The 25,835-nt window shown below is 49.6% G+C and overlaps 2 protein-coding genes across 15 annotated transcripts in view; both read right to left on the reverse strand.

Moving 5' to 3' along the window:
- Positions 1–4,348, reverse strand: part of ZNF618 (zinc finger protein 618) — a 41,072-nt gene extending 36,724 nt beyond the window's left edge. For all 13 annotated transcript variants that reach the window (XM_070955881.1, XM_070955880.1, XM_070955882.1 and 10 more), the window contains exon 1: positions 4,190–4,348. In XM_070955881.1, the coding sequence (XP_070811982.1) occupies positions 4,190–4,312 (123 nt within the window). In that variant the 5' untranslated portion in view covers positions 4,313–4,348. The remainder of the gene's footprint in view (positions 1–4,189) is intronic.
- Positions 4,349–8,004: 3,656 nt separating this feature from the next.
- The window catches only part of RGS3 (regulator of G protein signaling 3), a 44,451-nt gene continuing 26,620 nt past the window's right edge, over positions 8,005–25,835 (reverse strand). For both annotated transcript variants that reach the window (XM_070955473.1, XM_070955472.1), the window contains 10 exons: positions 25,688–25,771; positions 23,750–23,861; positions 22,784–22,827; positions 21,022–21,153; positions 16,706–17,350; positions 13,723–13,790; positions 11,687–11,788; positions 10,835–10,896; positions 9,771–9,937; positions 8,005–9,218 (listed from right to left, as the gene is read on the reverse strand). In XM_070955473.1, coding sequence (XP_070811574.1) covers positions 9,033–9,218; positions 9,771–9,937; positions 10,835–10,896; positions 11,687–11,788; positions 13,723–13,790; positions 16,706–17,350; positions 21,022–21,153; positions 22,784–22,827; positions 23,750–23,861; positions 25,688–25,771 — 1,602 coding nt within the window. In that variant the 3' untranslated portion in view covers positions 8,005–9,032. The remainder of the gene's footprint in view (positions 9,219–9,770; positions 9,938–10,834; positions 10,897–11,686; positions 11,789–13,722; positions 13,791–16,705; positions 17,351–21,021; positions 21,154–22,783; positions 22,828–23,749; positions 23,862–25,687; positions 25,772–25,835) is intronic.

A 25,835-nucleotide genomic window follows, 5' to 3' on the forward strand; every position in this document is an offset into this window, starting at 1 on the left:
GTCAGCATATAGATTAAGTATATTACTGGTGTGTACCGAGAGAGTTAAAATCGATTGTGCGCCTCACTCACAATACACAGTCTCTTCTTATTGCCCAAACAAAGTCCTAGAGTGGTCTACAAACACAAGTCTTCTCTAAGATCTGTCTTTATTCTCCTCTCCCGTATGCGTGTTTCAGAAGTTAGGGAAAATGGGGGAAGAGTGAGGAAGGGTCCCAGTGCTATCCAGTTTAAGCCATACTGGAATTTATTGCTCTTATAATATGGCCTATGACTTGTGGCAGTGCTGAACAAGGGAGGACTTATAGTGGGCCCTCAGAGTTCCAGCCGCCACATGACTGTGAAGTTACCCACAGTCACGGGATCGCAATGTTCCCTGTCAGCTTCCTACAAAATCAATGGAGAAGCCTGCAGGAAATCAAAGTCAGTCACTTGAGGTCCTTAACGTACAGCCCTCACTTAATGGCACATCTGGGACTGCTGGAAATGGCATTGTTAAGTGATGGTCACATGATGGTCCCCCTTTATGACCACATCACTTACTGGCAGCAATTCCAGTCCAAATTACCATTGTAACCCAAGGACTGCCTTGCATTATTTTGTTCTAAGTGAAGACTTGGAAAGCGACAGCTTTTAGCCCTATCTGTCCCTCTCAGCATCACTGTGAAGAGGAGGATGAAGAAGTACAGCTGTTGCCTTAAGCACTTTAGAGACATGTTAGATTTGAAAGAAGAGTAAAGTCCATCCAAAAATCTCGTCATGAGAGTTCAGGAACACACAGAAGTTCACTCTCCTGTCGTAACCCTAACCTGAACAGACAAGTCCATCCTTCCACCCATGAAAACAAAGGTTCAGGAAGCAGCAATCCAGACCGGGAGCCCCACAACCCTGCCCAGCAGACAACTTGAGAGGGGGACCATCCCAACAGCCAAGGGCTTCATCTCTGCTCTACTAGGTTTGGCTGGTCATACTCTGGTGGGCCTACAAAAAGCAGTTTTTTCCTCACTGCTTCACTGTTTTATTTTCAATGTGTTATTAATAACCACTTAATTCTTTTTCAAAGGAGTGATGGGGAGAGTAAGGCATTGGGCTCTCTGCTTCTGCTTGATGTAACTGAAATAAATTGTTATCCCACTCAAAATGTTAATTACTTCTGCACTATTAAAAATTAACAATAGCCCTTTTAATATATTTGACTATAGTATTAGCATATAAACATTGTTAATATTTGTAATATGAATATTGTTAATGGCAATTCTTTTTTTTTTTCAATATTAGTAGCCATAGTCATAAACATACTCAACACATACTCAAAATATTTTACGGGGATGGTATCCTACAACTGCACAATGCACCTGTAAGGTAGGCCAGTTATCTGCCAGAGTTGAGGTCTCCTTCCCTGTGACTTTCTAATACTTCAATTAAAACTACAAGAATGATTTAAATGAACACACAGACCTGGATCAAACCTTTAGAGTAAATTGTGAACATTGAGCCTGAAGAAAAATGTGACTGCAGATCAGATGGAGCACAAATTAAGGACAGGGCAATGATAAGCCAGGGATTCTAACCAACCCCCCACCACCACCACCCCGCCTTGAAAAACACAAAGCCCCTCAAAGTTCCCCCAATTATTCACCTGACCTTCTCTAGGACTTAATGAGTTTTGTGTACAGTATTTCTGGTCAATTTCCTCCTCATTGGATTTCCTTGGCTTCAGCCATTAAGAACAGCCAACCCAATCCAGAGCAGAATAACCAAGGCCGCCTCTCCAAACCAAGCAAGGACATTCTTGCCTTCAAAGGATTTTAAAAGATAATCAAGCAAAACTAACAAAGTAACTGATCATGTGACATATCATTTTATTTTAAATGGACATAGTTGGAAATTTGAGACCTGCTTTCTTATCATTATAAAATGACTCTGACAGTGTAGCCGATCCAGAAAATCTCCTATAAGAATCAGCCAGCCGAAGCTTGCTTGGGTAAACATATCAACTGTTAATCTGTGACTGGTTAAATTTAATTGCAACCCCATTAACATTCTTAAACTATCAGCCTCCTTTCTTGCACAGAAATTCTGCAGAAAATATTATTCCTAAGTGCTACAAAAATTAAAACTATCTGAGCTGTTTGGAAAATTGCTTGTTTTTTAATTGTTCCAGAATCTTCCCAAAAATCCAAACAATCTCCTCCCCTTTTGATGGGGGAGGAAGGAAATGGGATTGGTTAGAGATGAAATCTCTAATTGCACTCCTCCCCCCTCCCTCCTCCCCCATCCCTTAGGAATAACATCCCCTGAATTTTCAATTCAATGTTCAATTGTAGTTCAGATTACAATTACGGTAAATACAGTTAACAATCCAACTTCCACCCTTCAGGAATTTTTTTTTTTTTTGAAATTCTAATTTTTTTAAAAAAAAATTCAGTTTAGACAAACTTTTAAATTTTCAAAAACATTTTTTTTCTACACTGAGGTTCATGGAACGTGGAAAAAGATTTTAAGCTGCAGAAATCCGTTCTGTTCCAGCACAGAAATGCCCCTTTCAGGTTCTCTGCTGCAGCTGTGGAGTCGGCCATCTTGATATTTTGTTCCCATTTTAAAGTGGAGACTCTGCAGGATTTGCCCTTTTCTTTCCTTTTTCCCCCCCTTCAAATTTAATGTTGCCGTTTTTCTGTCCCTTTTGCCTCAGATGCAGAAGCTGCACATCACTTTCTACAGAGATTTAAGTAGAAAATTCTGTGAATTAGTTACTCATTCTTTATAAAATGCAAATCAAAACAGAAAAGGAAGGAGATACAGACACAACGACCAAAACTCAAAAGGCAATTTTACTATTCACAAATCCATGTGAGAAATTCAAAGGTATATTGCTAACTACAAACTAATCAGTAGTTGTTAGTAGGATTTTCAGCTTCATGATGGAGCAAATTTAAAAAAAAAAATTCTAAAGAAAGCATAATTTAATTTTGCAAATTTTTGTTTTTTTTTTAAATCTGCAACTTTACATCTGCAGTTTCCTCAACCAATAGTATTTTGCATACCCTATTATTAGTCTAATGATGCCTTTATACATAAAGTGTTACATTGAACTCTCAAAAGATGTTATCTTGTGTTATTTTAGGGTGGAGGCAAAACATAATCACTCCCACCAGTTCTACATGGATTATAAATTAAATGCTAGAATCATTATTTTAATTGTGCCAACAACAGAAGCTTTCAGAAAATATATGTTGGTTCAGAACAAAAGGCGTTTCTACAATCTTAACTTGAGCTTCTTTGACTTGCAGGATTGGCTCATGTTTAAAAACAAAGCTCTTTCAAATCAGATTTGAATAAAAACTTAAAAGTCATTCCCCACAAAAAAATTGGGGTGTGTCCTCAGAAATTTTCATATAATGCACACAACTCTTTAAAAATTGTAAGATTAAGTTATACTTCGTGAGAAAATAAATTCAATACTAAGGTACTTAACCGTGAAATCCTTTCGAATTTACAAGTACAATTCTTAATTGTTTTGCAACAATTCTTCCACCTTCTCTCAATCTGATTTCTTTCAAATTGTTCTTTTTCTCCTTAATTTTGTTTCCCGATACCTCCTGTAAAAGATCTTATTTCTCATTTAAAAAGATGGGTAAAGGAACGTCGATTTCACCAAATTCATCTTCATTTGCATATTAAAGACTCCGGTTTAAAACAAAAATTTGCTGACATCCAAGAGAAGCAAGCGATGCTCTGCTGTTTCCAGCATTTCTCAGATAAAGAAAATTCCAGAACCAAAAGGATATCTCAAAAACAGCCAACGATTTAAAACTTTCCCTTCGAAAACAACAAAAAGAAAAAAAAATATTTTTTCCCCTCAAATTTAATTTTTCTTTTTCCCCCCCCTATTTTTTGGAATAGTCTCCCCTAGGTGGCGTCGTTTTAATAAGAAAACTCGTTTGGAGAAAATTAGAGGAAAAAAAAGCCCAACACACACACACACAAGCAAGAGGTAGCGGAAAGCCCGCCGGCCCACGAGCGAAGGGGGGGTCGGGGGCACCGAGGCCCTCACCAGGCCCGTGGGCCGAGGCCACACGTCCCGGAGGTCGATGCAGACATGGCTGCTCCGAGAAGCCAGACGGAGAGAGGGGACGGCGCGGCGGCCAACCACCCGCGGCCGGGGCTGCAACCCGGGCGTTCGCGCTTACCTGCGCCCCCGTGGCGGGGGCGACGGCCCCTCCTGTGCCCTCCTTGCCTTCCGGAGAAGCGGCGGCGGCGGCGGCTCCCTCCCCGCCGCCGCCCGCTGCCCCGGGGCCGCCCGGCTCCTTCATGGGGCTGGGCTGGCGGGCGAAGGGCGGCAAAGGGGGCTCCCGCCGGGCCGGGCCGCCGCTCTCGCTCGCCAAGCTGCTGCTCCCGCCGCTACCGCGCGGCGCACAATGCGGAGCGGCCGCCGCCGGAGCCGCCTCCCTCGCCGCAGCAGCACGGGTGGGCGGCTCGGGCTCCTCCGCCCCCTGGGAGGACATGGGCCGCGCCAGCCGCTCCCCAGGCCGCTTCAGCGCTGCCGGGCCGAGCTCGGCCGGGGCGGAGAGCGCGCCGCAGTCGGCGCAGCCACGAGCGCCGCCATCGCAGGGGGAGGCGGAGGCGGAGGCGGAGGCGGCCCCGGCGGAAGGGCGGAGGGAGGCGGCGGCGGCGAGCACTCGGCTGAGCCCGCCGGCCTGCACGCCGCACCGCGCTGCGCCCAGGGCGCGCCGCCTCTCGCGCGCCGCCGCTTTGGCCACGCGTGGTTGTTGTGGTTCCTCCTCCGGCGCGCACCGAGGCGCCTCTGCCAGGCAGCCCGGCTCGCTCGAGCTCAGCCAAAGGAAGGCCGGGCAGGGCGCCTCCCGGGAATCCGGGCGTCGCCGTGCACCTGCCGCCAAAGGTCTCCGAAGGAGCCCCCAAGGCCTCGCTTCCCTCCAGGCTGGCTCGGCTCCCCGGGTCTTCCTCCTTCCACCTCCACCTGTCTTCCCTCACGCTGGATTTGAAGCAGGCGCCTCGCCTCGCCTCACCGCACCTGCTGCACCTGGCCCTTTTCTCGGTACCGGATGAAGCCGGGCAGGCTCGCCGGGACCAACCCTCGGGGCACTCCTGGAAAGCATCCCAGCAGCCACGCTCCCCAAAGGGAGGTTCCAAAGCAGCCAAGCCAACCCAGCCTGAACTTGAGAACCAGCCTGCAACTCTTCATGGATACAATATATCTATGGCTGGGAAAGCATGTTACTATCAATAGAATTAGAATTAGAATTAAGAAGAGAAGAGAATATTTTATTGGCCAAGTGTGATTGGACACCCAAGGAATTTTTTTTGGGTGCATATGCTCTCAGTGTCCATAAAAGATACATTCATCAAGAATCATAAGGTACAACACTTAATGATAGTCATAGGGAAACTAAATATATTTAGATATATATATATATATAAGAATATAAATCATAAGGATACAAGCAACAAAGTTAGTCATACGGTCATAAGTGGGAGGAGATGGGTGGTGGGAACGATGAGAAGATTAATAGTAGTGCAGACTTAGTGAATAGTTTGACAGTGTTGAGGGAATTATTTGTTGAGCAGAGTGATGGCGTTCAGGGGGAAAAACTGTCCTTGTGTCTAGTTGTTCTGGTGTGCAGTGCTCTATAGCATCGTTTTGAGGGTAGGAGTTGAAACAGTTTATGTCCAGGATGCGAGGGCTCTGCAGATATTTTCACAGCCCTCTTTTTGACTCGTGCAGTAGACAGGTCCTCCATGGAAGGCATGTTGGTAGCCATGGTTTTTTCTGCAGTTCTAATTCTCCTCTGAAGTCTCTGTCTGTCTTGTTGGGTTACAGAACCAAACCAGACAGTTATAGAGGTGCAGATGACAGACTCAATAGTTCCTCTGTTTAACTAATTAACTAATAGGACAGACAGGGCAGCTTTGCAGAAAACAACTGGAAAGGCTGGGCCATGCCCCAAAGCGGGCTCTAACCCACAGATGGCAAGTGAAGCCCTTCCAGCTTCAGGCGTGGAGCAGGCTGGATGAGGAGAGGCAATTTCAAGCAGGAAGGCCAGGCTCACCTGGGCAGTCTGATGGGCCACACCATTCTGGGTGGCCCAACGGGTGGCCCCTAGCCAGGCTGATACACCTGTTTACTGCCCACTCTCTGTCAAAAATAACCTCAAGGCAAGACCAAGAAAACAAATCAGAAAAATCAGAAACAATTTCAAAATTTTAAACCATGAAACAGCACCATACGAAAAACATATTTAAGTGACTGATTCAGTCCACTAATTTGGGCAAGCAGGAAGATTTGTTGCAGCCTGACCTGTTTATGGCAAATGCACAGAAAATTCATGGGGCATTCATCTTCCACCCCTTTAAAAATTTGGGGTCGCAGCATTGGTAGGATAGGTGCAACCACACATTTGATCCACCTTATAACCTCTCTTTTTCTTTGATGTCGTTTAACTTCCTTCTATACCAGTAAGCAAGCCCCATAGCAGGGAGGACTTGCTGGCAAGCGGCCAATGGTACCAGTAGTGGATTTCAAATCCCAGCGCTACCAGTTTGCTATTGGGAGCGCATGGTGCTTCTGTGCATGCGCAGAAGGTTCTGCACATGCACAGAGAGCCTTTGATGGCAGGTGGGCGGAGCCTCCCGCCACCGCCACTACCAGTTTGCCCGAACCGGGGCAAACTGGTAACAACCCACCACTGAATGGTACCATTGAAATATCACCTGGCCTTCTGAAAAGAAGTGAAAGCAATGCTAAGCCTGTCTGTGCCTCCCTACCATTTCAGCAACAGCTATGAGAAGGGAGCTTCACGTCCAAGCAAGTAGGTGAACTGCAAAGAGGCTAACACTGTTTCACATGATGTTGGCAGACCGAAAGGTGTAAAGGTTGCTCTAGATCCCACTTGAGTTGGAGCAAGTAAGGGGGACATCACAGAAATATATTGATGCTTCGATGTGGAATGAAGGAAAAATAGATAGACAGACAGACAGACACAGACAGACAGACAGTAACAACATGCAGTGGGACAACAAAATCATTGATACAACAAGATTTAAAAATGATGGCACATCCAAGTTTTTTTTTTCCAACTATATTCAACAATAGATAAATAAAGCATCTGTCTAGCTATAGGTTCTGACTGTAAGCAAGCCAAAGACAATGAAATGTAAGAAAGAAGCAGTATTCATCTTTGAGTCAACAACCTCTCTGGCTTCCCATGAAATGCTTTGCAGCTCTAAACTTCGTTTGTATCTTTGTTATATTAATTTTTAACTTCATGTGAAATTCTCCACCTAATTCCATGACCTCCTATTTCTTTGCTTTTCCTGAATCGTGAACAGCCACCATGCTGGGGATGACTTGTACCTCAACTTTATTTTATACAGCTCAAGGCAGTCTACCTGATGCTAAGAGCGACTTCCTGCTTCTCCCCCCCCCCCAGAGACCCACATTCTGAGCGCTGCTGGAGGGGCTTCCTAACCGATGCCTGATTCCCGGGAGGAGAAGGCAACGTGAAAGGGAACTTCAGTGCCCCAAACCTGAGCATTTGGGATAAGGTCCCTCGGAGGCCTTTGGTGCTCGGGCGGGGACACTCCTGAGTGATGGGCAACCCCAGACAAGCCGTGACCCCCCTGCCAGCTACCTTCCCTGCCCCACACGGGCTTCCTTGGTGCTCACCGGAGCCCACAACGGCGCCCTCGACCGACCCACTCCTCCTGCGAGGCGGGCAAGCGCATTTGCAGGGGCGTCCGGCAGGGAGAGCTGCGCGTAGTGGGACTGCACTGCCCACTCTGCCCCCCTATTCCTGCCCCCCCGTGATTCCCAAGTCGTTTGCCCGCCAGATGGGAAGCAGGAAGCCTGGGATGAGGCCCTAGCATCCTTTATGGAAAAGGGAAAGTCTGAAAGAGAGGCCTTGCTGAAGGTCCTTCCTTCATCCCTGGGAAGGAGAGAAAGGGGGTGGAAGCATAGAGTTGGAAGAGGCCTTAGAGGAAAGACGGCTTAACTTGTATTGTCTCTTTATTTATCCTAAACAGACATGACATAGTAAAAAACAAAACAACAAAAATATTTTAAACTGCAGAAATAGGCCTGAGTAGTAAACCAGGCTCTTGGTCAAAAGATTCATTGGAGGAGATTTCGTCTTTCTGGAGCCAAACAGTCACGTGGATATGAATACAAATCCAGACATGCTGCTGCCTCACACCTCCTTTTATGACACAGCACAGAAACGTACAGATGTTTCTCAGTCTCTACAACAAGATGTTGCAACAAGATGCAGTAAGCTTTTTACACATCTGCTGGGGCAGATGTCAGAGGCCAAAGAATAAGGAACAAGAGTGACTGAGAACTGACTTACATTCATTCTGCCACACACACTCCAAGAGTCAGAGAGAAAACCAGGAGACAAGTAATAGCAATAGGGTAGTAAAAAAATATTGCACTTAGAATTTAAAACGAACTCAACAGGGAGACATTCTCACAGACACGGTATCCCACTAGAAGGCTTCAATAAATAAACTTAGCAAGGACTATGCCTTTCAGACAGTTGAGGAGAAGCAGGATAATCCCATGCCTGTTGCACTAATGGGAAGGACAGTTAAGTGGGAGCTTTCTGTCCAGAGAAGACATGCCAAGATTCAAAAGGAAAAGTCTGCAAGGGACTCTCCACCTTGCTCTTTTGAGGATGTGGCTCATTCATGAAAGCCACGGATATCCCGAGACGGGTCTGCGTGCATCGCACTGCCACCTCCAAAACAGCAGAAGGGTGGAAGAAAAGCTCTGGACTTCGCAGTCATCCGATGGAAGATCTGCTCCTTTGCAGCTTTGGGTGCTCTGACTTCATCGTACCAGAGGAAAAAGCAGGTTCTTGGGAAGAAGGAATAGTAAAGCTGCTTAGTTCTGTAACCCCGAGGCCCCTTTGGGTGGGAAGACAGATTTATTTATCCAGACAATCCCTTAACCAAAAATTTAATTATTTGTAAACATACTGCTCCCCCGAAGTTTCCTGGAGGGAGACCTAGCATCTTCTACAGTGAAGGGCTAGGTTTCCTCAGGTTAATGAGGTCCAAGTACAGCTCTGAGCGCAGGAAGCGGGGGTAGGAGTCCTTCTCCATCAAGCCATAGATCCGCCTCTGGGCAAGGTCAAAGCAGCCCCAGCTGATGTTTTGCAAGTTCTCTTTGGTGTGTTCCCGGGTGTAGGAGTCCAAATTGACCTAGAGCAGGACAGGCAGACACTAGTCACTATCGGGCTGCAGCTTATTCGGAAACTCAAGGGTGACAGAGGGACAGATGAACAAATACTTGGACAAATAACTGCAGCTTATTGTGTCTTGCGCTAAAACAGACAATGTAGTTTTTGATGAGTGGCATAATGTCTGCTAGAATTTTATCTAGTCACGGAGTATGCTTCAAAAACCTGCCAAACCTATTCTGACCTTACAGTGCACAGAAGGCAAAAGAAGAGAAGAGGGAAGAACCAATGCCTTCAGCAGCATCATTCAAGATTTCATGGGATAAAGTTACCTTACACACCTGGAACCGATTTAAGAGCATCTCTTTTCCAAAAGGGTCCTTGGCCTTGTTTCTCTCATGAAATCACGGCAGGAGGTAGCGCAGCGGTTTCCATTTGAAAGTTTTGAAAACATGCTTAAATTTCAGCAGTTCTTTCTATTCCACACTTGAGCTGAGTAAACTTTCTACAAATTGTCTGCATCCCAACCAGGCTGGCCCCCCAGCAAAAACCCAACGTCCCTTCCGCTACTTACCTCTTTGCAGGACTGGACAGCAATGTATTCGGTGAAGATCTTCTTGGCTTTGGCAATCATCTTGGACTGGGACTTGATGTTCTTGTATTCCTCACATGCCAGCCAGAACTCCAAGTTCTCCTCACTGAACTCAGTGCACAGGAAAGAACGGAAGGCAGCCACCCCATCTGAGCAGGGATGAGAGGATGGGGTAGCTTTTGTGAGAAGGCCTTACGCTACAAAGGCACTGAGGCACAGGCACAGCCACCTTACAGGGGAAACAGGTGGCATAAAAATGCAATAAATAAATAAATAAAAGGGGAGAGGGTACTTCTGTTTCTTCACTCTCAGCTAGGCAATTTTTAGGTCAAGAAGCAGATTCTCTCGAAAGAAAACGTTAAGGGCTTTGTATCCAGAGGAGAAGTTGGATTAAGGGGACTTTGATTCAGTATCTCTGAGGGTATGATTCTAAAACTCACCCAAATTTCTTTAAATCGAGTCTCTCCAATAGAGATACATGGTACAGATACTATACATGTGTCTTTCTGGAGGACTGTCTCTGCACAAAGCTTGCAGCACAATCACCTGGCATGCAAAAGTCCCCAGGCCAAGTTGCTGCACCTCTCTGGGTATTTTGGGGGCCGGGGGGGAGGGGGGAGGGAGAAGGACAGTGATGGGAAAATGTGCTTTGGAAGTCCTGCTGCTAGTCACAGCACGCAACACCTGGCTACTCTCTGTCTTTCAAGCCATCCAGGAGCTTGGCGATATTATTGTTAGCAAAAGCTATCTACTTAAAAAAATTATCCTCTGGCACAAAGAAGTACCAAGGCCCCATAAGCCAAGGCAGGAACGGGAGAGGAGAGCAGGGGAAGGGAAGGAAAATTACTGCTACCCTAAAGCTTTGTTCTACTTCCATCCCTGAATGTTTAAGATTCAAATTTGGAATGAATGGGTGAGAACTTCCAGAACAAAAGCTCTGGAAAAGGGGGAAAGAAAAGAAAATGCTGCCCAATCTTTGGCAATTTTAATTCAAACACTTACAGCAATCTGACTTTTGAAACTCAACCCCAGAAAAGGCTCCTTACATTTATGCTGCAGCAGCTTTTCCAGCGAGTCTCCCCACTTGAGAGCTTCTTCAGGAGGGGGCCTGAAGGGAGGCAAGGGATGGGTGAGAGGGAGAAGAGATTACTTTAATCACATGTCACAAAAAGACAGAACCACTGCGGGAAGAAAAATAACTCCCCACCACAGGGATTTATTAGACCGTCTCTCCTTTAAAACTGGAACAATTCTAGAACAAAAATGACCAAACTAACTTGAAATTTGGAACTTTATTTAACCTGCCTGTCATACTTTTCTGCCGCTCAGTTACATTATGCAGAGAACAAAGGGGTAAGAAATAGTAGTCCAAAGGGACAAGGTAAGAAAAAACACTGGAGTCAGAACCAAATATAATTTGCCACAACCGCATTCTCCCCCCTCCCCCTCCCCAGGTACATTTCTGTCCTTGCTGCCTCCATGGCTTCCACCACTTCATGCAGTGTCCTGAATGCTTGTTCTCTCCAGTCAAGGGATCCCAGAACAGCCGAAGGTGCCTGGGACAAAACAGGGCTTTGGCTGGGGTTGTGGCTTATGGGTCAAAAAGTGCCCCACCCCTTTCCATTGGCACCCAGTGCTGAGTGTGACATGGACACAACTGAGGCTGGCAAGCTCATCCACACCTCTTGCAACTTAACTCCTAGACAGAGGAGGTTTCTGTCTTCAGGGATTACTTCATGACCACAATTTTCCAAGTCTCTCTCTCTCTCTCTCTCTCTCTCTCTCTCACACACACACACACACACACACACACACACACACACCTTGCCTAGGAAGAAAGCGGTGGGGGAGAATTTAAGACTAGGCAAAGCCCCCCCACCCTCCCCAGTTTTGCTTACCGCAAAGGTTTCGTCCCTTTGTCGGCCTTGCTCTCAGGCTGGCTCCCCAGGGCTTCGTGCCGCTTCCGAAAGAGCCCCAGTCGGTTCTTGACGTCCTTGGCCCTGCAAGGCAGGAGGGCGGCTGAGCATCGAAGGGCAGCCCTTGAGCCCTGGAGAAGACCTGCCGAGGCAGCGCCTCTCGTCCGCTCCCTACGCCGCAGCCGTTACAGCTCCTCTTAACGCAAACACACACACACACCCGCAATTTCAAGCAGCACTTTGTGCGGACGAAGCGAGAGGCGCTCGGCACACGCGGACCGGAGCACCGAGACCAACCAGGAACGAAACCCAGGCGGAATCGGGGCGGCATTCCTCCGTGGCTAGAGGCGGGTGGGGGGTAACCTACTCCTTGGTGGTGTGCCGTCGCTGCAGGCCTCCCCAGCGACCGCTTCGCCCGGGAGCGGCCCAGAAGAGCTCGGCCCAGAGCTCCGCGGGCGGCGCCTTGCTCAGCTCGCGGGAGAAAGGCATGGCCCGGACCGGAGGGCTCAGCCGGCCAGCCGCCTCCAAGAGCCGGGCGTCCCTCGCCCAGCGGCCGCCGCATGTGTGACTCACGCCGGAACGCCGCCTATTTCTGGCCACCGCTGGGGAAGGCACCAAACCGCGGCTATTTTTAGCCGAGCCGGGAAGAGCGCCCGGGCTGCGCTGTTCGGCCGACACTCCAGGGCCTCCGCCGGTGGAGCCGCTTCAGCCAGCAGCCGCTACGATCTCAGGCCCCCTCTGATGCCGGAGCCGCTCCCTTCCCCTCCCGACTCTCCGCTCCTGGCCGCCGCGGCCCTTCCCTCCGCCGGGATCCGGCCAACAGCAGCCCCAAAAGCCGGCAGGGTGCCCGGCGCCGCCTCTGCCAAAGGCTGCCCGCCCTTCAGCTGTAGCGCCCGCGCCGACCGCTCGCGCAAAGCCGCGCTATGTCCCTGTGCCACAAGCGCGGGGCCCTCGCCGCTGCAGCCCCAGGCGGGCAAGGAGCGGGGAAGCAGCCAAGGCCCGGGGCGACCAAAGCCGGCTGTCCAGCAATGCTGCCCCCTTCAGGGCGGCAGGAGGAAGAGTCGAGGGCGCCGTTGGGGGCTCGTCCCAAAACAACCCACCCCCCACCCTGATTAAGGAGCGTCCAGAGCAGGAAGAGGGAGGCCCCAGATCTGTGAGGCCAGCAGCCAGTCCAGCAGGTTCTGACAGGTTCTGGAGAACCGGCAAATACCACCTCTGGCTGGGCCCAGAGTGGGGTGGGAATGGAGATTTTGCAATATCCTTCCCCTGCCCTGCCCACCAAGCCACACCCACAGAACCAGTAGTAAAAAAAAATTGGATTTCACCACTGAGCCAGTCCTCCACCTTCAGCTCCCACTCAAGACAGTGCTCCTAAGGGGAACCATCCCACCCTCTTTCCCAGAGACGCTTAGGAACAGGAAAGAAACACCCTGGGTCAAACTCCAAGCTGCTTTCTTCTGGGGTGGGGGGTGGGGGAGCATGGGTTCTAGGGTTTTAGGCTCCCAGTTGTGGTAGCTGTGGCCTCTAGAAAGTGTGTCTCAAGCCATTTGGGTGCACTGCCCGTTGCCACCCATCACGCACCCAGCAGAGCTTGTGCTAGAACAAGTTCGGTTAACAGCAGCTCAGATAAACCCCAAATTCTGCCGCTTGCTTGCGGGCAGGCGATGAGGAGGACTTGTTAGCAAGGCATCTTGGAGGTATGACCGGGTTAGGGTTAGCCGTGGGGGATGAACCCTACATCCCTCTCGATGGACTAGGGGGCCAGAGAGGGTACAGAAGACAGTGTGGGCCCCTGTCATATGTAAAAGAGGTGGATTTCTGAACCTCCACAGATTGCTTTTCCTTCAGGGGTGGAGAAAGTCTCTCTCTCTCTCCAAGGGCATTAACGGGAGTCTGAACAAATGATTCACAGCCTTGTGTTCCGAGCCCCAAAAAATGATGGTCAAGAGAGGCCTCCACCCACTCAGTCCATTTAAGGAAAAGGACCCGCAGCTTGGCCAAAGCACAGTCACACTTACATTGTCTTGTTCATCTTGTGGGCTGCTCCTGAGTCACAAACTCCTTCAAGATCCAGCACCTGCTGCTGCTGTTGCCACCATCACCGCAATGGGGAAACAGAAACCAGGTAAATTCAACTGAGGGAGACATGAGGGAGTTAACTATTTTCAATAATGTTGCTACTGCTCTCTTTGGTTCATTCTTCCTTCCGCCAGGAATCTGAAGGGATCGGGGCAGACAATTACAAACGCTGCAAGCCAAGCCAACCGACCCTCCTTTCAAGAGCAGGGCTTATTTGCCAGATCGAACTGCACGCAGAGGAACTTGCTTGGGAATCTCCTTGCTGGGCCTCCCCCGCCGACCCGGAACCGGGCAAACCGTGGGAAACCATGTCTTGGTCAAGCGCCACCAACCCAGCTCTCGGAGGCTTCCTTTGCTGCTAGGTGAGGCTTCTGGGTCTTATCAGGCCCAGCACTCTCTCTGCCTGGCGAGGACATTCCTGGGCCTTTTGGGTGCGCCAGAGGGGCTCAAGCGCGTTTCCTCTCATTGTTGGGAGGGGTTCTCCGCTCCAGAGCAGGAACTGGCCAGGGCTGGCCTCTTCCGGCAGCAGGCAGCCGCCATAGACGGCAGACTCTTCTGCTTGGCACGTGGGATTGTTCTGCTCACAACCCACCTGACAGTGCGTGACAGGAAGAGGGCTGGAAGTGGGCCTCAGTTCTGGGGAAAGGGGCTGGCCGGCCCTGAACTTTCACTCTGCTTCCCTGCTGAATGTAACCTAGCAGGACTGGCGTTCTTGTGAAGACGGGCCTGGTCCATAATTCATAACAGGCATCAGGCAGTTTCCGTCCTTCTTCAGTATGGAGCACCTGATGAATCCAGTTAAGAAAAAGGCGCAGAGACCCCAAATTTGCCTCTGGAAGTGCTCTTCCTCTCTGTCCCTGCCTCTCCACCTCTCCCCGGATACTAGAGGGACCTGCTTTGGAAAAGGTGGCCCATTCTCTTCTGCCTTGGCAGGGAGTAGCCACACACAGCTGCTGAATCCCCCTCCAGAAGCCAAGCAAGCAGCTCTGGGCATTTCAGAGCAAACTCTACCGGAGAAATGAAAAGCCCAGCAATCTTTCTTTCCTGCATCTCTCTGGAATGGCCAGTCATTTTGGGAACATCCCCTAGGGGGCAGCCAGCACATGCTGTGTGTGCAAACAGGGATGAGGGTGATGGACACAAAGGAAGGCCTCCCTCACTCAGAGGAGGAAAGCCAGCAGCCATGCAGGCCAGGAGTTTTGCCCCAGAGCTCCCACATATGTGCTGCATCACACAAGCTTCAGGTCCTGCTGCTCCCCTACCCTTATTTTCACAGCAACCAACAAGTAACTGACGGGGCTGCTGCCAGGTTGAAAACGGAAGCTGCCCATTTATCTTGCAGTTCAAAGTGCTCAGCCGTCAGCATCTCGGACGCCCCTGGGGCAGCTGGCCAATCCAACAGCATCTCCAGGCTGCTGCTCGTGGGTTTTCCCCGGCAGTTCCAGTCAAGCACCGAGCAGCTCAACCTAGACTGGCTAGAGAGGTGGCCATGGGAGCTTGCTTTCTGAAGATGCCACAAGAGTCGCTTCGAGGAACGTCCTGCTGTTTCTGAGCCTATCCTGTAACCAGACCCGGCTCTGCTTAGCTGCCCAGCCCAGCCCAGCCCAGCCCAGCCCAGCAGGTGGGGCTTGCAAAATGTCTGCTTCTCTTCCCATGGTGCCCTCCGCAATGTCCTATAAGGGCACTGAAAAGCAAAGGCAAAGGCAAAAAAATAAGCCTGCATAAACAGAGGTCCCAAGGGCCATTTGTGCTCTAAATAGGTGAACAAGGAAAAAAAAGCTGTCTTCAATTGACAATGCAACATCCAGGAAACAGCTTACATCCCAGAGTCATTTTTAACATTTCTATGCTTTTTTAAACAGAAATGGGATAAAATGTTATAATTAAATTGATACATTGAAATGTTTTAAGTAAACACGAATAGCATGAAGAGCTGAGCAAAACAACTAGTTCAGCAACAGGGACGGCTGAGCGGAAGAAAATTAAGTCAAAATGTAGTGGATATCTCGGGGGGGGGAGGGGGGAGATTCTGTCCGGCCTCTCCGCTAACAAGTTCTCTAGGAACAGGAAGTGAATTCTCAGGCAAACTTTCCAAGCTCTTCTCCACATTTGGTCTCCCTGCACTCCAAGCTCCTGCCGAGCCTCCTGCCTGCCCTGGAGGCCCCTTCTCCAACCTTTTTAGAGGGGGAGGCAGAATTTCCCTGGGTGATGTCAGAGGCTCATCTGAGTTCCAGGCCTTGGCCATTTCTTGAAGCTTCCTGTTGTTAATTGAGTTAAATACAGAGAAGCTGGGGGCCGAGAGTTCTGCCAAGGCTGGGTTTCAGCAGATGTAGCCACTGCATAAGGAGAGAGCTCAACTGCTGCCATCCCCACCCTATAAGAACCGATTTGGTGTTGACATCCCAGACAGAGCACTTGGCTTGGTCTTTAGCCAAGATGATAAAGCTGCCGTATTTGTATTATCTGGAAAATGTGCATGAAGAGGATCTAAAATCCTGTACCTTTCAATTTTGAGGTCCAAGAGAAGCAAGGAAAGAAGACTGCGTGGAAAGGATCTCCTTCTGAGAAGGGCCAGTAAATCTGGCATCGCCACTTAGAAGACCAGAAATGTATTTTTCGAACTAGCTCTCTAAATAAACTTGAAAACTGACAATTCTGGCATGCCGAGAAAGTCGGCTGGCGTCCAAAGGCCTCGTCCAGCCTTCCCATCTTTGAGACCTGGATCCCCGAAAGAAAGCCAGGAAGCAACCGCATGCCTAGTGCAAGGCCCTGGCAGAGCCGGCAGAGACCGTGGCACATGATCCGCATTCAAGATCATTCCTACTCTGAACTTCCTCTGGCTTTTTCTGCCACAACTGCTCCAAAACTACTCTCAAGTGCCCCCCCCCGCTCCCCCATTATTACACACAGAGGCTTGCCTACCTTCCGGTTTCCAACAAAGAGCAGAGTGAGTTGGTGGATGGAGCCCCCGTTCTTCATAAGATGTTTCTTGAGGCTCTGTGGAGATGGCAGCGTCCAGCCGGGGGTGGATCCTTGCATTTCGGTGTAATTCAGGCTGGTGTCGGAGGTGAAGCAGTGGCCCGCTCGGGGCTCCTGAAGCAGGCTGCCTTCGCTGTGCGTCCGACGCCGCAGAGAGTTCTGCACACTCAGGCTGCAGGCCGGCTGACACACTGACGTTTCAAACAAGCTGCAGCGTTTTCTGTCCCCCCTGGCCAGATAGGCCTCACCACTGTCCTCCTCTTCCTCTTCCTCCTCCTCCTCAGCCAGTTCCTCTGGACCGCTGAGCTTGAGGCTGGTGAGGCAGGTCAGGTCTTGATGAAAGGCACCGTCCACCTGCAACTTTGGGATTGCAAAGGCAGTGGAGCCGCTGCAGGGCGCTTCCTGTTCCTTCCCTTCGAGGTGGTGGGCCTGCTTCCCCTGTTCCATCGCGATGCCCTGGACTTCTGCCACGGTTTCCCCTGTCAGTCCCTCTATGGAGTTGTCTCTTACAGGGTAGGCAAGGCGGCTGCTGTCGTCCTGCCCCACAGATGGCACTGCCCCTAATTTCACAGCTTCTGGCTCAAGCATCTGCGGGAAGCAAAGGAAAAGGGAAATGAGCCCACTGTATGGTTGGAAATGGGATAAGAAGTTTCCAGCGTCCCCAGTGACCCTGGGAAGGTCAGGCAGAGGCCGATGTTGCTGAACAACCACAGATGCTGAAGCACCTGGGGACGGCCTTCCTCCGATACACCGGGAGCATTTCCTCCCTTCCTTCCAATGAGGGGGACGGTGGTTGAGACCACAAAGGCTGCTTCTTCAGGGGCGCTCGCCTCCCATCCCAGTCCTTGCATAAAACTCCCCCACCACCACCACCAATTCTATATTTTGGAACCATAAAAGTGTGGCACAGAGCACTAACATTAACTAGCATACAGGCCAGCATATATTACACTTTCCATATAGGAGGCTGCTCAAAGTGAGGTCACTAGCATCTGTTCTGACCACAAGCAATGATCTTCTGACCCCCCCCTCCCACTTCCAAATTATATTCTGAAAATCACTATCAAAAGCCCATCAGGAAGAAGCTCCCCCTTCCTGATCGATTGCCCCATAAGAAACCAAGGAGCTGGCAAAGAAGCTGGGATAGGGCATGGCAGGCAGCTCCCCAAAAGAGTCAGGGGCCGGTCTTTAAATTCCTAGCACAGACGCTGGGATGCTTGGCTTCTGCAACCTTCCAGGGTGGTGAGTGACCACCTTGTGAGAACTTATGGATTGTAGGTGCTTCTGCCTGCTATTTCTGGGCGAGTGGTTTGCAGGTAGAGCCATGGGAGGCAGTGATCAGCTGAGAACGGCCCCACCAATTTCTCTACAAACCATGTGACTCACACCTCCTCCTTGTCCAAATGAACGGTTTTGACTTTCAGGGGCCCAAAGCTAATTGAGATCTACTGCCGATATTTACGCACACCTGATCTGACATTCTGCTGCCGGCGTTCCCTGTCTTGGCTCTGTGTCCCACACTAGCTGAAATGCTTAATTGGACAACTGAGGTCCGGATGTAAATAAGGTTTTAGCTCAGGAAACAAACAGAGCTGGTCAGGTTCCAACCTGTCTCCTTTGCTCAGTGGGAGCAAATTACAAGAGATATTCCTTTGGGAGGGGGGGAATGGGGGGCAGGAGACATAGAAGAGGGATGTAAACACCCTGTTGCTCAAGCAGCCTTTGTGCCACATCATGGAAGGGGCCTGGGGACTTCCCCTCGGAATGGAGACATATCACACACACAACGTATCCCGTTTTTCCACTGAGATGAGCTGACTCATAGGGTTGGCCTTTGGAGGAGGCAGATGCCACAGGAGGTAGATTTTAAACACTTCATATTCTCCCCAATTTACCAGAACACATGCAGTTAAAATCCGCTTGCTCTCCGTCCGGAAAACAACTTATAGGAGACACGAGGAAAAAATAAAATCGTATCCAAGATTCCAAATTTCTGCTTCCAATATCCCCAGAAATGTAGCCATGGGCAACCAAGGGCTAATGCTGGTGGTAAATATATAAATATGCCCTGGCACTCTCGCATCCAGGGGCTTTAAGGCCAGAAGGCTCAACTCTGGTCCAGCAGAGCCGTGACACGGAACCTCTTCAGCATTTCTAGCAAATAGAGAAGTGAACTTGCGATGCTTAATGGGGTGATCAACTGGATCAGTTTCAACGTTTTAAGAGACAAAAAATGGCCCTACAGGCCTAAGCCAGGTAAAGCCGAGTTCTCTTGCTTGGGTTGGGCCTTAGAACGCTTAAAGTAATGACGAAGGGGGGCATTTGGCGTGTGGAGGGATGTATTCCTGCCTCCTCCGGAGGTTACACAAGGACAGCACAAGCCCCATCTCTGCCTCAGCTGTCGAAGCTCATCTTCATGGTGTGTGGGGGAGGGACAGAGGGGGGTGGCGAGGGGACCAGGGCTGAACTCACCTGTCCCAGTTAACCTACTGGTGGAACAGTTTCCACAAAATCTTTTTATGTTTCTGTACCCCCCTTAAGCCATCCTCCTCCTCTTCCTCCTCCAGCTGCCACCAGCCACTTTGCCACCTGCTCCCCACCACTTTTCTGAGATGCCCCGTCCTTCTGACATTCCCCGAGGCTGTTTTTGGGTCACCAGTCCTCTCCCTCTGCCTTCAGCCACTGTTTGCACAGAGAAATTATCTTTCTTAGCCTGTAGATCAGGCAAGCTGAAATAGTTGCTTCTCATTTATTTTGGTGCCAGAAGCAGATTCTTGCTGAAGGAAGGATGAAACACATGAAAACCTAGTCTCCTCATTTAGTGTCATGGCTAAGCCCCCTGTCCTCAGCCTTGTGACATCACTCCTTCCACAAAGAGCCTTGGTGGCGCAGCGGACTAAACTGCTGTTAAAGTAGCACTTAGCTGCCAACTGCCTGCAATTACTGCGAGTTCAATTCTCACCAGGCTCAAGGTTGATTCAGCCTTCCATCCTTTCGAGGTAGGTAAAATGAGGACCCGGTTTGTGGGGGCAATAAGCTGACTTTGTATTAAATAGAACACTGCTTGGGGGGGCCCAAAAAGCCCTACTAAGCAGGTATATACAAAAGTATGAAGGCTATTGCTTAAAAGCATTGTAAGCTGCCCTGAGTCTCAGGAGAAGGGCGGCATATAAATCGAACTAATAAAATAAATAAATAATAAAGCATGACTTCAGAGAGGACCACCACAGACATTGTTCTCTTGTCACAACTACTAAATATTCTTGCCCAAACTAAGTACAAAACACAGAGTCCCCCCCCACCCCGACTTTAACCTTAGTAGGGAGGGGCTATCTGCACACTGTTCTATTTCTTCAGGTGGGGAGGCAGAGTACAAACCTGTCAGAAACAGAAACAATCCCTAATCACAGTACAACATCAATACAACCTGAAACATCTAAGAAGATTCCTGGGTGTTTTATCTCCTACCTCTGCAAGAGATTCCTGGAGCCCCTTCCAATTCACAGGCCTTGAAGCGTGTGCCCTGCAGTTGCCAAGGCCTTCCCTGAAAGGCTGGGAAGGGAAGAAAGGGGCACCCCAAGCCTAACCTTTTGGGGGGGTCGTTTCCAAGATGCCTCAGATTAGTCTCATCCAGGGTGAGCAGGAGAGGAGGCAGCCGCTGTCTAAAAGGCGGGGAACTGCCGAGGACGGCGTCCAGGCAGAGGGGAGGGTTACCCCAAATAGGGGCTGCCCCCAGAGTGGTGGCTCTGGCTGCTGCTCATCAGCGCTGCCTTCCCTTTTGTGCGGGAGCCTGTGAGAAAGCAATACTTGCTGAGGATTTTATTGGCCTCCCTAAGTCAGATCATCATTGGATTAAGTGCAGCCAGGAACTCTGCCAAAAAGCAGCCAATTCTGATTATTCTCCTAAAACGCCAGAGGCAGGATTGACATCAGCTGGACAGAGGCAGGCACTGCTCGCTCCCACCCTTCCTGGGAACAAAGGGGAGCCTTCAGAAAAGAAAGAATATGGCAGCACAAGGGCCAAAGCCGGCCGGTAGGCCCCGCGGACCCCCTTCAGAGAGGAAGGAAGCTGCTGATTCTGACTTGGCCTGGACCAGAGCAGGGCTCTTCTTGGGACCATAGAGTTCATGCGCTAGGAAGGGTCCTCCCTGACCAGCTTTGCCCCCTCCCTGTTGAGTGATGACCCCTCTAACTGCGCTAACTGACTGCACTCAGTCATGGGCCTTTTCCTGCCAGCCCTTCCTCTTGCTGCCCCTTACCTTGCTTTCCGCTGGAGGGGCTGTCGGAGTTGTTCTTGGCTGCTGCTTCAAGATGTTATCCATCAAACACCAGCACACCCTGGTCTTCTGCTCGTGGGAGTGAGCCTGCAGGCTGAGCACACACTCCAGCTCCTAGCACACAGGGACACAGAGGCCGGGAGAAGTCGAGGAGAGCAAGGCCCACCTTTTACCACATCCATGGGCTGCCTTCCTCGGCGGCGGCTTTTCTCTCTGGGATACCAGCTGATCAGGAGCCCTTTACAACAAAACTAGCTGCATGCACAACCTCCCAAGCTGAATGCCAGGAAAGAGTCCCAGGGGGCTTTTACTCAAGTCTGCTGGTTTGCTTTTCCTTTGCAGAGTCAGTGTCCTCCTTGCCCTGCCGGAAGCGGCAGCAGAGTTGCCAATGCAGCTCCCCTCTCCTGTATCTGTGGAGGGCAGCACTGAGCAAGGGTCGCGGCTCCCCTCCCAAAGGACTCCAGTTGGGAAAACAGGCACTGCACACTCTCAAGGGCACATGTGTGTTATTAGTAGCCTGCAGCATCAGCATCTTCTTAGCTTGAAGCAATTAAAAGGGATGATTTAAAGAAATGGATTCAGATTTATAGAGGCTATACGTAAGCCCAACAAAGCTATAGATGCAGATAAAACAGCATTTAATGCAGACTGTCCCTGAGAAGCTGATGGGGAGCTTCCCATGCACTCTCCATCACAGGCAATCCAAAAGCCTGTCCCGGACACACACACACACACACACCCGCCTCAGATAATGGAATTAACGGCTTGCATCAATTCAATTAGGCCAGCCAAGAACAAAGCTCTGCAGATCGAATGCTGGCAAAGCGGAGGAGGCTCTTTGCAAGTGGCGCCTTTTCCCTGGGCGAAAGAAAAACCAAACCACCGTCTTCCCTTCCTCCAAGTCCTCCTGGTATCATAAACCCATTTTTTGCTCAGTTTAACTGGGGCAGTGATACCTTTTATTCAAATACCTCAGTAGGCTCAAGATTCCTATTTAGCCCCTTAACATGCTCCAAAACCGAGACAATCAGCTCAGCCTTGGAGGAGGGGGGGAAGGTTTCGAAGGAATAAAATGGTGGCTTAAACCTCCGCTCAAGGTAACCATTTTGCCCATCAGCCCTGCAGGCCCACAAGTTCGTCCACCAATCCTGGAGATATTCTGGAAGGACTGCCTAGGATAAACCTGGTCTGCAGGTTCCCTCTGATCATCTGGTCTAGTAGAAGGGAAGTAATAACGAGTTGTGAGTTGTGTGTTCTTCAATCAGGGCTTGAAACATGATGATTTTTGCTAAACCCAAAAATGTACTTGCCCTCCCCCCCCTTTTACTTGAACCATATTATTCATATTCAGAGCCCTAAGATGACGTCTTACAGCCCGCTGTCACATTGCTGTCACATGACCTTTTCCGCATTCGCAGAGCTGGGTGGGTGTGGTGACGCATCTGGCCCGCAGACCGCCAGTTCAACACCCCTGTCTTACAGGAAGGAAACTTACTGCATCATGGACACTAACTATAAACACCACAAGGACAAAGGCCCAATACACTCTCTTCCTTATTTACTGCTAGTCCTCGAGGTTGCAATATTTTGTGAGGCTTTCTTCTAGGTAGAATTCAGACTGCCACCACCTCTCTGTGACCCTCTGGGTAGAGTAGCTTCTAGTCCTATTTATTCTGCCAGCTACAGAAAGAGGCTGATGGAAGCAGTAATTATAGCTGGAAGCTAATTTGCAGGTAACGCTCACCTCTGCTAGATAAAGAATGCAGAATTTCAAATCTTCAGAGGAATCTGCAAGAAAAGTAGATTAAAGGGGTCATTTAACCTTCTTTGACTTGACAAATGAAAAATACTTTTTTGGCCAAGCACTCAGTATGCTGTAGTTGTTTCCATGGAAAAGGGAAAGCTGGAAAACACAGCATTTCTAAACGTAAGAAGCTCCAAACAGGAGCCCTGGAAGCCGACCTAGCCAAGTGGTGAGTCCGCTGAGCTACCCAGCCCAGCATTCTCTGCTGGAGACACACACCTAGGACACACTCAATGGATCAGATGGTCATACAAAACATAGAAAACTACTTGACAACAGTGCCTAATCTAGCCAGGTGGTCTTAAACAAAAAAGGTCCCTTATTCCACTTCTCTTGACCTGGTGCTGCTGGGACTCATTAATCCCATGGGCCAAGCAGAGATTTTTGGTGACAGCAGCGGTCAGTTCTTATGACAAGATGAATTAATACATGATGCCAAAATTACTGTTGAGCATGGCCATCTTCAGGGAAAGGAAGGCTGCCAGGGAGCACCTGAATCCTTAAGCAATTTATGCATCTGGTTTAGAAAAGTGAGGTCCAAGGAGGAGCCGCAGTGAATCCCGTGAGATTCCCTCCCTCATGGGGTCTCCTCACCCATGAGAACCATCACCAGAGAATCTGCCATGGCCACTTAAATGACTCTCCGTCCAAAAAAGGACAAGCCAGGGTCACGTGGCCTTCGATGCAGTCACGGCTTCCCTCTTTGAGGGTTCAGGAGTACTGAAACAATACGAGAAGGGAAGGCCTGGTCTGCCCTTCGGCTCCTGGGACAAAGGGAGGGAAGGTATGTTGCAGTCCGTAAATGCAGACCATGACCGGATCTTCCCTGGGAGGCCCATCACTTCCTGCTGGCCCAAGGACGGGCTTCATGGAGGAGTCATTCTTTCACCCGTGTTCTGGACTTACCCTCTTGCAGCCGCACGTCCTTCAGGTAAAGCGGGTTGCGAAAGACATTACATTGCCCAGGCTCCTCTTCCTGGGTGAAGAGCAGTAAGTCTGAATAAACGAAGAGGGTCACCTGGACAAGGCAGAAGGAAAAAGGAAAAGTCTCACAGGGACCTAGTGCCAAACGCTGAAGCAAACTAAGGACTGTTTCTGCAATTGATTACATTTGGTTTAGTGTATCAGCCCCCATTTCAAATCTCTTTTGCTCTTTGCCCTGACTGGGGCCGGCGTTTCCCTGAAAAGGGCTTCTGGAGTCACCCCTTGGCGTCTCATTTCGGAGCTTATGGGCCTAGAAGTCCACGTGCAACAGAGCTCCAAAAACTCCCCAGAATTTCAAAGATTATCACTGTGGGAAGAAAAATCAAGTCTAGACAGGATGTGACTGAAACCAGCATAAGGTTTAGGGAATGGACATTTCTGGCAGAAAGCCACACAGTGCACAGCCAACTGCCCCTTCATTTTTAGCGGAAAAAAAGTACGATGTTATCACAATTCTGAGCAAAATACTGGAAGCAGCTTCCTTACAAAATACATACAATGAAATCACCCTAAGACCACCAGACGTGACAACCTCGCAGACACATTCCAGCCAAATTCAGGAATTACAGTAGCAGCAAAAGAATGGCCATTTTTGTTTCAGAAATACTAGCCGAGGCAAAAAAAAAAAAATAATGTTATTGGAAGCAAAAGGAGAAAAGTGTCCAGGCTGGCTCTTAAAAACGAGGAGAAAAGAAAGGAGTTTTGCTATTTCAGACCCTAAAGTCAGATTGTTTACTTCAGGTGGCCAAAGGGTACCTGTACGAGGACCTCCGTGAAGAGGTTCCCGCATCCCAGGCCTCAGGATCGAGTTTATGAGCTGAAATCCGTTGCACTCTAGTCTCTTCTGGCACTGATCCTGTTTGTGGGCAGAGACAGGCTTGGATCTCCCCACCCCCCAAGAAAAAGCCACACGAGAATCTATGGGTCAGCAGCAAAGTGAGCTGGTGACCAGATTCATTCATGCTTCCAAAGGCCACACGTGGCTTTAAAAAAAGAGCCAACTTCAGATCGAGAGACGTTGGCAGGGCTTCTCTGGTTCATGTCCACCGGGAAGCAAGCCCCAATAGTGCACCCCTCGCCACAGCAATGCGCGTGAGGCAATACAAACAGCATCTCAGCACACTGATTAGCCAGTCAAAAGGAAAACTGCCCATTCCAAACAAGTAATCTCATCCATCGGCTGGTAGCAGAAATCATCCATGGGTGCAGCAATGCACGAGGGTTCAAAAGCAAGGGTATTAAAATTGCAAGGTCTCCGGAAACATTAGCGTAAATATTAACCACACTAATATTTCACGGTGAACCTGCGGGGCTTTGGAAAGAAAAGCAGGAGCCCCTGAGCTTGTGGAGCAGCTCCAGAAGGCGACTGTCCCAAGCAGGCCACTTGAGAAAGCCGCAGCAGCAGCAGCACTTCCAAAGGAAGGCCAGGCCTGCAGAGCACAGGAGCAGGAAGACCAAAGGGGCAGCAGGTTGCTGCCTGGTACGGTCTGCCCTGGCACTAGGCCTCTCGAGGGTTAGGGTCAGGGCAGCCGAGTCTCTATGGCCCAGAAAGGCCTCTGCTTTTCAGGAGAAGCCCTGGGGTAAACCAGAATGGAGAAGGGCCTCCGTTTCTGTATTTATTTAAATACAAGTTTATCTGTAAATTAAATAAATTATTTGGCTAAATTGAAAGATTTCTACGCCTTCCCGCATCTCAACCTTGAGACTTTGAATAAAGACGTTGTGAATATCAATTGCGAATATATCACAAGATACCCTTTGTGCCCTCTGAGATTATGGCACTTCGGACAGCTCCTGTTGGATTCTTCAGAGTTCAGTATTAATAAATATCATTTCCTGGGATGGCAGCCAGATACTCACCTCAGTCGGTTTGTTTCGAGTCTCGTGAAGGAGCAGCTCTTCTGATAAAAGCAGCGTCCGAGCTGGGCTGCAAAGATCCAGAGGCTAATGGAGTAAGAGAAACACACACAGAGACTCTGACAGAGAGAACTCTTTGGAGGGCTCCATC

Source organism: Pituophis catenifer, unplaced genomic scaffold, assembly GCF_029215685.1.
Source record: "Pituophis catenifer annectens isolate HBS135680 unplaced genomic scaffold, rPitCat1.0.hap2 SCAF_17, whole genome shotgun sequence".
NCBI classification, from domain to species: domain Eukaryota; kingdom Metazoa; phylum Chordata; class Lepidosauria; order Squamata; family Colubridae; genus Pituophis; species Pituophis catenifer.